General features: G+C 48.7%; 1 protein-coding gene across 3 annotated transcripts in view; it reads right to left on the bottom strand.

Moving 5' to 3' along the window:
• Positions 1 to 229: 229 nt before the first annotated feature.
• Positions 230 to 12142, bottom strand: part of LOC144726665 (uncharacterized) — an 84715-nt gene continuing 72802 nt past the window's right edge. For all 3 annotated transcript variants that reach the window (XM_078605424.1, XM_078605425.1, XM_078605426.1), the window contains exons 23-26: positions 11131 to 11362; positions 7299 to 7394; positions 6872 to 7020; positions 230 to 5784 (exon numbers count right to left, since the gene is read on the bottom strand). In XM_078605424.1, the coding sequence (XP_078461550.1) occupies positions 5635 to 5784; positions 6872 to 7020; positions 7299 to 7394; positions 11131 to 11362 (627 nt within the window). In that variant the 3' untranslated portion in view covers positions 230 to 5634. The remainder of the gene's footprint in view (positions 5785 to 6871; positions 7021 to 7298; positions 7395 to 11130; positions 11363 to 12142) is intronic.

Here is a 12142-nt window from a genome sequence, read left to right as displayed (position 1 = left end):
TGGTGATGTTTACACATCGCACCAGGCGGCAAGACTGGTCGAGATAATCGTCACTGATAATTAATCGGCCATGAGCGGGTTTCGAACTCGGGTCGTCTCATAGATTTGCAGCGCAGTGCGCTAACCGCTGCACCACCGCTCCCCAAGATAAGGCCGTATCCAGTTTGGGGAGACGCATTCACACGCACTCTGCACGTGTGCCATAAAATAACTCTGCGACCTCGACGGCTCACTTTATAACATACGCACCTTTATTTAACAATGAACAGTGTATAATATACAATTAGGTAGGATTAACGACTTCACGCACACGAATGCTGGGTAATTGAACACATATACACAGGGCCCTTCGTGGTGCATGTACACACACACACTCACACCACATCAACAACCCATGGGCAGTTTAAAACCACACTTTGAGCACACCGAGAGAAGCCAGTTCGGATATTAAGTGTACAAACAGGCTTATGTAATAGTGTTTATGCATCATTACAAAATCTGTGCGCCACACTTCCCTGTTCATTATACAGTATATATATTATTTAAAACATTTTTTTTCCTAATTGCAAAAGAAAGCAAAGTGGTTAGTCTTTACCAGGTCTGGATTTAAGGTGACCGTGAGCCATAGGTTACGAAAAGAAAATCTATCGGCACGTATTCCTCCGTTTCCTTATCTCATTGACTTGCAACTAAAACTTCTCGGAAGCCACTCAGAGCACAACAGAAAACGGCCTCTGCCTTGAACGCCAGGCGACTTTGGACTCTTTAATAGCCGAGGGGGTTTGGGGTGCGAGTTTGCGAAGGTATCAGTCCTCGACTCAAAGACAATTTATTCTGAAGACCTAAATCATCGATGATGCGCGGCTCTCCCTGGAGCGAGATGCCATTGTTTGGGTAAAATAACTTACGGCGAGGATTTCATTTCGCTTCTCCACCTACAATCAACATCACACGCGACAGACAACGTTCACGAGACGTGTTGAACGCCATCGACCACCGTTCTCCGCTCGACGACTACCGGGGCAGCTTCCACGAGCATCTCATATACAAGCGGCTCCAGGGGTAAGCGGCTACAACCAAGCCATATAGGTGTGCGATTGCATTGTTTAGCTAGCTTTTGTGTGTGGTGTGTTTTCGCATTTATTCCAAGGTACACCCCAGTTGTAATATCGGCTCGCGACGAAGACATTTCGCAGGTAGCAGCACACCACCGCGTGCGCCAAACCAAGCTGACGGCGAGGGACGTCACAGGACGATGACACGTCACTCTTGTGACGTCGCGATAGCTTCCCACGTGCGGTTATTTAAGCACCGAGAGTAACCGTTTGACACAGAGGGGGCGCACACATGCAGAGTACAGCCTAGGTCATGGTTAGGGTGCAAGGTTTAGCTCTGACAATCCAGAGGCCTGGTCTCGAGTGTTAGAGCGAGCGGCTCCGCTATTGCAGTGTACAGCGCTATTCACAGCATTATGCCGTTATTGACATCCGTGTGAAGTGCTTTTACGCACCTTTATATCCTTTGTATACATGAATCCCCCCCCACCCCTCAACCCACCCAATAAATAAAGCAGGTAGTTGTCGGCTGGAGAGACGCAAGCGACAGCTACTTAACCCCTCCCAACTCCTCAAACGGCGGCTGATAGCCACCACCACCACCGAGGGCTGCATTTAAAGCAGCCTTTGATCGTTTCTTCACCTTCACCGAACGAACCGGTCACGGGCACGAAACTCAGGACCCGCCATCCGAACCTACCGCGCGCGTTAGCATGCGCCGCACGTCCCGTGAGCGGTCTCTCTCCGTCTCTCTGTCCGTGTCGAGAACGGGCGACTACCCCGATACTCGTGCGAGACCGCGCTCACGGGGCTGGCTGTCTTTCACAAGCAAGGACCAGCCAACCCCCCGCCGCCAAAAGGTTCCAAACATCGCCCGAATTAATAACACGTATTTGGAATGTCAGTGCGAAGGTTTAAGCAATTCATCAGCTTAACACGTAGCAGGTTTTCGCGACAAATATTATTCGTAATAAAGGTGTTTTTGTTGGGTTAGATCGCATACAAATGTGTCTTTAACTCACCACCACCCGACACAGCCAATTAGTGAGATTTGTCACAAACAGCACGTGTGCTGGAGAGTAAATTGTAAATGTTGTGCGTTTACTCTTCAACACACCGGGGTGTGCTGAACTATTAACTAATTGGCACGTTTTGTTAACACGACAAACCTTACTAATTGGCTGCGTCGGCCGGTGGCGGGTTAACGACATTTACATATTTACGCAAAATAACCCCCCAAAAAGAACCCCCCCCTTCATTATGAAGTATTCACAGCTGTAGGAAATGTGGCCCGTGGATGGCGGCGATGGCTGCGTTCGCGACACCCAAAGCGGCACCGTCGCCATCCCCGGCGTGGGTGAAAAGTTCGTTCGCTCAGAGTCCGCCCGACGTCCACGCTATGTAATGAGCATCTCGCTGCCCATCGTGACACTTAACGCAAGTATCTGTGCAGTTATATATATTGCGATCAAACTGCATCTGGAAGTGGTTCAGACCATAGCTACGTCGCCCTCTTTTCAAGCGAAACCGTCGGATGCACGGTCACTGAATTCACAAGTGTCCGGCAAGGGGCGCAAGCCACAGGTTTGAACGATCCGTGTGCTCGCAACTCAAAGCTCGGCAAAAAAAAAAATCCCCCAACTAAATCCCGTGCGTTCATCAGCATCGCCACGGGCAAATCTTACCACGGTTTAACCGTCTGTTGATCGGTCAACGTGAAAGGATCGGCTGTGATAGGGGTTGGAGGGGGGGGGATGGAGGGGGGGGTGAAAGGGCCGAGGGAGTTTTGAGAAGCCCCATTATTACCCTAACGCGGCGTTACCGAACGAACGGCGCAAACCATTCATCGCACCGGGCGCGTGAATTGAAGTCGGCAGCACTGCGATGCAACGGAATGCGCTGAAGAAGTATATGGGGGGTGGGGTGGGGGGGGAGTTGGTTTGTAGCTTCAATGAGTCCGTCAGGCAAAACGGGAGCACTGGAGTGTATGAGATTTATCAATGTGTCTTGACGCTCCAATGAGCATTTGGCGGCTCCGTTTGACAAAGGGATAACGTCTACATTCTCATGGCGAAAACCAGTCTATCAATGGGTTAAAAGCATGTTGATGACTTCCCACACAGGAGTACCTATTTTAGTGGACCTCGAAACGATGATGATGAGTCACACCACACGCAGGAATAGCAGTCACGTTGTAACAGCAGGTCTGCAATGAGACTTAATGTCCACAATAAGATGTTTCATGTTACCGATGAGCCAGATAATGAATGTATTGAGAATCCCCAAAACACCATAATCTCCCAGCCACCCAATACACCCACTGCTGATATGTCCATTAAGATTGCTTAAATGCAAGTGGCTAGAATGTCCACAGTTTTCCAAGACTTGCTCGGCCTGCGACTCAATTAAAATCTCCCTTCCACGTGATGCTGATCTAAAAGCAGTCCTGTTTCAACACGAAGAGGCAAACGCACACGGACATGGATAAGGCTGGGAGAGAGGCAAGGAGAAGCACAAACGTAGAAATATTGAGACGGTCACTCAGAAATATGTAGTCAGAGAGGGACAAAGAGTGATACGGATACACACGGAGTGAAACGCAAGGACAGAAACACTCTGATAAGACAGAGAGATGTAGAGAGCGAGACACACAGGATGTGCGCACGCACATGTTGCTGTTGCATCAAGAACACAACGAAGCGACGCGCACATTCCAGGGCCTGTGTGTGTTGCGAGCAACACGTAACTACTGGGCGGACCCGAACAGAGGACAACAACCGCTAGGAGTGGGGAGCTTCAGGAGAGACGTTTCAACAACGGCGACCGGCAACACCTACCGTCACAGACATCGAACCCACACACGTACCCACGCACACGAGCACACGCGTGCGTACGCATAGACACACGTACACATAGAGACACACCCACCAACGGGGTACACACAACAACCAAGCCCGACTCAATGGCAGCGGCACCAATGAAACATACATTCAATGTAGTGGAGGTTTAAAGCAGCAAGTTCAACTTCAGACATCCCAGCACCTCCCACCACGCGCGCAGCTACGAACGCCGGGGAGGATATCTTCTGAAAAATGTCTCGTCCACACGCCTTTCTTCGGCGATGCTTTGCACTCCCCCTTTTCCACCTCGCTAACGAGGGACGAACGGAGCTCTCGCTCAAAATTTTCGGTGAAGAATAAATGCCGAGATGCATGTATACGAGATAGAGTTCATAATCTTAGGCGTATGAAGGCCACTGCAAGGTGGTTTTTCAAAAATACGCCAGATATTGATGAACACTGATAAACCTCTAAAGAGCAATTAAAATTGTTCGGGAAAACCGTATGAGACGCATCCTTTTTGTTTACACGTTGATGCCTTTAACATGTTAAACTGCTGCAGAAACCCTTACCCTAAAGCATGCAACGTGTGGAAATATGTAGAGAATATTGTAGGGAAATAGCAGCCATTCTAATTGAATCGAATACTAATAAATACGTTTTTAGGCATTGTATTTGTGAGTTTCTCCAAACCACGATTAACGCCCTCGGTCAAAATTTCCGCGAGTTCGTTAAAAAGCACAACAAGGAGCGGAGGAAAGTTATTCTGCTAAACTTACGCGCAAAAATATTCACGTGATAACCCTCGGTCCCACCATCTGTCGGTACGTTAATCTAGCTGCCACGACGCCCCGATTCACCGCGTCGATGTCTTTCATCCGACGGTGGAACTCCGTCCCTGGTATGGAGGAGTGCGTAGGTTCAATCCCGACCCTTGACGGCTGATGCATATTTGCAGTTTGCGCGTCTCTCTCTGCCCGTGGTCGCGTGGATTTTTCTTCGGGTCCTCCTGTTTTCCTCTCCATATTTAGGTTGAACATGAATTTCGATTATCTGTCTGCTATAAATTTCCACGTGATATACCACTTCTAGTTGAGCTATTATTTGTGGCCAAGTCGCTTCTGCAAGAAAAAAGCAACACAGCTCAGTGGGCCTTACCTGGTAAAATTAAAAATAGTTTAGTAGTTTTAAATAGTTTCGTTTCTTCACGCTTCCTCCTTAAAGCGGGAGGTTGAGAACCTTTACCTCAAGCTTTGACAGAGCCATACATTCACATTCACACGTTCGCACACACCTCAGTGTCCTTCTGTCACCGCGAAAAGCCCACGCGGTGGACAAAAGGAACTTGGCGAGCAAAAATTAGGATCAGAGCGAAGCCAGGTTTAAAATATCTCTACCCCCCAGTGCCCGATAAGAGCGGCGAAGATGCTTGCGGTGACGGATAAATATCGTTTAGCGCCCCGTTTAGAAGCGGCAGGCCAACTGTGTGTGGCGACTGTGGGCCGGATGAAATGAAGCCCCGCGCCGAACCCTGACCCGTGGGCCGTAGCTTCTCCACCCCTGTCGTAAAGCGCACCGACGGGCGTTCGGCGAGCAATCGTCATCGGGATCGGCCGGATAGCCGCTGGGAAGGGGGTGGGGGGAAGCTTGAGAGAGTACGAGACAGGGGGAGAGATCGGTGGGGGGAGCTGCAACGACGAGGTCAGGGTGGGGGGGGGGGGGTCCGGGTTCGACGCGGCTCAGGCGGTCGAAGACGACTCGGACTGGCTGAGCGCGATCGCCAGCTCCAGCTCCTCCTGCTCCTGCTCGCGCAGCCTCTGCTGGCGCTCCAGCTCGGCGCGCTCGCTCTCGCGCTTGGCCCACGCCAGCTGGTCCTCCTCGCTCACGATCTGCGCTTGCCCAACGTCACGGACGGACATACGGCACGGACGCAGACGGACGGGCAAATCAGTATCCATTTGGGGCGGTGTGCACCTCACTTGGTGGTGTGCACCTCACTTGGTGGTGGGCGAGCTACAGCTGAGGATAAACCCCGAGGGGCGAATCATCCTCACTGTCGTCCAGACGTGATCTATCGTCACTGCTGGACGATGACTTCCGCAAGCCGTCGCCAGCTGTATGCACGTATGTTGCACCTCTTTCGCATCGTATGTTGCCAACCGTGGTAATCGAAGGTGCGGGAATCACGATGCACCGAACAAAACCTGCCGTCAATTACAATGGCGCGTTTCGTTAATGTATTTCGCGAATGCTTTTACGCGTGACTTGTAGAGTGAGAGCACCAGATTTGCAAGTTAAATGAGTAATTAAATACTTATGTAGAATGTCAATGTTATAAGCGAGTGGACGTTGGTCCACGTAGCCACAGAGCCATGTGACAGCCTCCTCCTCCTCCAGCACGTGCAGGGCGACAACAACCAGTCCGCCCGGCACACATCGCAGTTGTTAATGAATTGCAATCACAATGTAATTGTCATTTTCAGCTAAAAGTACTGTTGTGCAATTGCACTTATAATTGACCCCAGATCTGGGAACAAGTCCGTCAAGTTCCAGCACACGAGCCGATTACACCATCACTCCATCTTCGCGGAGAACTTACACTTGTGCATGCCCGGCCACCTTTTGTCTCCCTAGTACTAATGTCTTACACACTACACCAGGTAATTCATTCTGACCGAGTAACCCTAGCGGAGACCGAGGACCGGTTCAGATACCACTCGACACCGTCCTCAATCTTGGCCAGGAATAGAACCCAGGTCGTTGGGTTCGTGGCACAGTGCGCGCTGACCTCCATAGTGCTACTACTGGCACACGCACAGACACACAACACTAATTTGCCGCTTGGAACTCAACACGGGCCCTCCAGCGCCACCTTTGTCGCCCGAGGACACTTGCCCGGTTGGATGCAGCGGGGTGTATGTCGATTCGCGATTCTGACGAGGACGACACACCGCACAGGCGGGTGGCAAAACTCACATTTTTGAACGCTGGGAACTTGCTGCCTGTGTTGGCAGCCGGATTCTTGGGCGAGTTGGAGGCGAACGGGTCGGAGCCAGCGAAGGGGTCGTCAAAGCTTCCCGGCTTCCCCAACGCCTTCACGGCGTCGCTGCCCACACCGGAAACACCTTCGCACGCGGACACATTCATCATCATCATCCATCAGTATTTCGAAGCATGCCCCCCACCTCCACATGCTGCTTTACGCAAGCACTCTTTCACGTCTTTGGTCCCCTTTCCTCAAGCGTCCACGTTTCTGTAACTGTATTTTCTTCATCGGTCGTCCTCTCTCTCCACGAGAGCGAGCGAACACCGCGCAGCATCTCGAGTTGATATTGTTGTGATTATAATTGCTGTTGTTGTTATAAAACATGGGGCATGGCTGGTTAATGAAGAGATTTCCCACCTGTGCATGGATCCGGGCTGGAGGTGTTGCTGATCTTGTGTTCAACCTCGGCCTTGTCAGATCTTGACTCGCTGCGTTTGAGCGACAGAACTTCCTCTAAAAACGCAACACGTCACAATTAGCGAACCAAATAACTTTAAAGTCAAAGATCCCGCTAAACACTGTGTAATACTGTGTATATTTACATATGTTAATGTATCAACGCAGTACATGATTACTTCCTTTGTACCACACCAAGAATGCTAGACACATAAGCTTGCTCCTACTGTAAATTCTTTCAGTCCACCGTTGCCACAAAATGCGTGACAAGGTGTGATTTGCATATGGTGGACAGCAGAGGGCAGTGCATCAACGCCTATTGTACTCCATTACATGCCCACGTCCATGCTCCCCACCCTTCACCAACCTGCACCGAGCGGCATGGTGAAGTATGGTCAAAAACGACCATGAACAATATCGGGTGGGGAGGCCCTCATCCAGCAGTGGATTGAGAATCGGGCTGTACGTGTGCTTTGATTATATTTTTAGAGCTGTAAACGTGGGCTTGTGAGTAATAGCACCGAATAGATTTGCAACAGATTTTCACGTACACATTGTGGTCGAACGCTGCTGCTTGCCGTTGTCGCAAATAATTTACGGTTGTGTCGGGCGTACTCTCAGTCGAACTGACTTTTTCACGCATGGCGGGGTGATGGTGCATTCAGTTTCAGTGGCGAAATGTTAACTACCTCGCATGGTATACAAGAGGTCGTGGGTTCAATTCCGACCTGTGGAGTTCGTATGTTCTCCCCGTGGTGGCGAGGATTTTTCTCCGGGTACTCAGAATTTTCCCTCCACATTTACAAACATGCATTTAGAGTATTTGGCTGTTATACATTTCCACGTGATAAGCCACTTAATTGAGCTATCATTTGTGGCCAGGTCACTTCTGAAAAAGAGCGACATAGCTCAGTCGTCCTTATCTAGTAAAATAAAATACAAAGTTTTTTAGTTTCATAGTACAAAGTCAAGTCATAAACCTATTCCATAAATAATCCAAATAAAAAAAAACTATTTAATCACCTTCCAAATGATACCCCGTAGATATTTATTATCACGACGATCGTGAACTTTTGGCCGTGAAGCTGCCGAATTTGTGGCACTGCCCATATTATTGCAAAAGCTTACGACGTTACCAAGGGAAGGGCAGATGTTATGGTTGGCAAGTGGTGGCATTGCAGCAGTGGCAGCAGTAATAAAAAATCATATCCTGCGCATAATGGCAAGCTGCAATAATACACTCAGTATCAACATGAGCTCTATCAATAAGTCCAGCCCAAACCGTAGACATAATCCCAGCACTTATGCCAACCCTAATATCGTAATGGGTAATAAAGTCAGAAAATCAACATCTGTTCATATCTCTCCATAAAAAAAAACTATTTTAGCACAACAGGGCTTTCCAGAGTAAAATGTTATCTTGTAGAATGTGTTCAAACAAAGAAAGCTCAGGACTGAGTTTCGCTCTTCAGGTTCTCATCTGGCAGTCTCGTTAAACACGCATGGACTGCTGGGGAGGCCAGTTGTTATTGTCAAGGGCATTTTGTCGAAACGATGGGGACCCAGCCAGCAGAACAAGCAATAATGCATAGATATGTTGTGAAGCATTACTCGTAAATATGAATACCCTTGTCCGTCTATTGCTGAATGAAAGCCTCCTGCTGTATCAGTCAAGGGAGATAATTTGACCATACTTCACCATGATCGTCAGTGCAGCTTGGTGAAGGGGGTTCCCAGGTCCGGTTCAGATATTACTTGCCATGGAGTTGGGATTGATAACTCGGTGCGCTAACTACCGTGCAACCGATCCACCCCTATGGTTAAATAAATTATTAGATCTCTGTTCGTCTCCACACATACAAATGTAATATTTTTTTTTAGTCCATCAGTTCCAGAGTAATGTTATCCAACAGCATTTGTTCAAACAAGAAAAACTCTGGATCAGTGCTGACCTTCCGGGTCTCATCAGGAGTCAGTCTTGTAAAACAAATATAGCCGGTTTTCCAGATGTTATTGGCCTAAAGCACTTCATATACAGTGCAATAATGGAAATATTCGTGAGGAAAGCCCCTCGCCTCATGAACTAAAACAATATTTACTTTTAATGTGGAGGCAGAAACAAACGGAGGCCTATTTATTTTATGAATCATAATGTACCACGAAAGCGTATGATGAGTTTTTATAATCCCAATGGGTCATAACCCTATCCTAAGCTTATAATTCTAACCCTAACCATAACATCACTCTGCACTATCCACAACCAATTGTAAATGTGTATTTATACATGTAAAAACTATAAACTATTTTTTATTTTACTTGGTAAGGCCCACTGAGCTGTATAGCTCTTTTTCAGAAGTGACCTAGCCACAAGTGAAAGTGGAAATTTACAGCAGCCAAATAATCGAAATGCATGTTTCTAAATGTGGAGGACCCAAAGAAAAATCCACGTGACCACAGGAGGAAAATTCAAACTCAAGATGTACAGCAGGCGTAATGGTCGGGAAAGAACCCACGACCTGTATACTAGGTGAGGAAGTTCACGTCTTGCCACTGAGGCGCCTTATGTGTGTGTATATATATGTGTGTGTGTGTGAAGGTGTGTGTCAAGGTGTGTGTGTGTGTGTATATATATGTGTGTGTGTGAAGGTGTGTGTGTGTATATATATAAAAATAAAACGATGTTAACCGTCAGAAGTTGGCCCAGGCGAAATTAACAGAAAAACAAAAACATCTGACATATTTGATGCAGTAATTCATGATCGGGCTAAAACGAGTTCAACAATTAAACCAGGTGAGAACTGGAGCCATATATGGAACCTGCTCCTCTTGAGAACCAGGTTTATTCATGAGCCTGGATTTAAATGCAGTTCAGTGCCAACTCCTTCCCCCTGTATGTATTTTTGTCTCTCTGTGCGACTCTGTGTGTTGTCAAAGTGTACCTGGCCTGGAGCAGGCGTCGTGGTAACGTCACCGTCAATTCATGGCGAATGGTGGCTATTGGTTGTCCGAAATTGTGTGGTAAGTCCTCGCATAACTCGTGGTGCTCACACTACAACGCTTTTTCGCTATGACGCGGTTCTTCAATTCGGGAATGCTTTTTGCACAACTCAGAACGTGCACTGTTGTAACGCGGTTTCTGAGCAGTTGACGACAAACGATTTTCTTGAGCCGCGCGGCTGAGTGGTGTAGAAATTCTGCGTATGATCCAGAATGTGGAATGACACAGTAACGTAGTGGTGGTGTACCCTCATCACAGTTCTTTGTACCGCCATGGGATGATTGCTTGCTGATGTGAAAGTGCAAATGTGATTTAAATTTGCATTGACGTGGCACTTTTTAAGAACGCATCTACTGTGTCAAACGAGGAATTACTGTACCAGTGTTCACGACAGCTCTGCCTGTAGGCAACTGGCAAATGGAAAATGCAGGCGGTGTCAAAATTGCAAGGAAGAGAGGTTGATTTAGAATGATACAGTTGAGTTTAGGGCTGACCTGACCAGACCTTGGAAAACTGCACTTTAGCCATGAGCAGCAATTTGAGCCATTGTAAGAGACTACAACTATTGACTGCTGCTACCGCTGTGAGTTGTGTTGCTGTTGTTGTCGCAGAGGAAGTTGTTGTAGCTTCTGCTTCTGTTGTTGTAGCTTCTGCTACAACAACTTCTTCTGCGCCGACTGCTTTTGTGTCTCTGCTACTGCTGCTACCGCTATTGTTGCTGCTGTTGACAATGCTGATATGTTGCTGCTGCTGACAATGCTGATAATGTTGTTGCTGCTGTCGCCACTAACGCACCCTTGGGGGCGACCGCCACGGGGCTGGGCGTCTTGCTCTTGCGCGGTGGAACGACGGGCGACTCGCGCTCCTTCGCATCCCACTCCAGCGCAGCCCACTCCTCCACGGCGATTGAGGAGGAGGCCAGCGGCTGCCCTCCCGCGAAGACCGCGGCAGTTCGCGGCGGAGGCTCCGGCGGCGTGCCCGCACCGTCGTTGTTATCGTCCTCAGTAGGCAAGTTCTCGGTTGGCGACTGCCGGGGGGAGGGGGGGGGCGGGGTTTGGGCGGGTAAGGGGGCAAGAAGGGAAAATCAGAAAGGAGAAACCGGAGCAACGGGTCTGATCGGGCATATCGAGCGGCCTTGCCCAAAGAGTCACCTCTCTCCGTGGTATTACCCCTACCAATGTTGGTGTTTGTCCTTACCACTGTTGTTGTTTAATGCCGCTGCTGTTCACGTTGTGCGTACATTACGTGCTTGTGTGGTGAAGTGGTGCGGTGTGCAAACGTCAGCACCACAGAGCGGGAGGAAAGGTGGTCAGGCGTGGTTCTGGACACACCACCCTCTCCGCCACCACCTCGTCCTTAATAGGTGCCACATACAGCCCAATTCTGCTAAATGCATGGCCAAGTTCAAAAGTGGCGCACGGTGCTTGAGGCTTTCAAGTGCATGCTACAGGTGGCCCAAAGTGTCTTCATCTGAATCAGTACCTACTGCGGTGTTTCTATGAACATCGGCAGCATTGAAACAAATGTGACCAAGAATCGTTCTCACCAAACCACTCACCCTATGTGCCTTATTAGCCGTAACAGTTGTTTATCAACATCACTTACTGCACTCCGAACACAGCGACCCGAGTTCAAGTCTTGCTCACGGCTAACATCGGTGACGATTATCTGAATTGGGCCTAGACCTCCCCTAGGTCGACTCAACTTCAACCCACCCATACTAGATATACTGGACAATTGTGAAAAAGAGCTTCATAGCTCATCGGATTCTTCCAGTCTAAATAAAGATTCTGATTCTGAATGAGTG

Source organism: Lampetra planeri, chromosome 24 (assembly GCF_965212315.1).
Source record: "Lampetra planeri chromosome 24, kcLamPlan1.2.h2, whole genome shotgun sequence".
Classification (NCBI taxonomy): Eukaryota; Metazoa; Chordata; class Hyperoartia; order Petromyzontiformes; family Petromyzontidae; genus Lampetra; species Lampetra planeri.
Note: the sequence above shows the minus strand (reverse complement) of the source record. Positions and strands in the feature narration are given on the sequence as shown.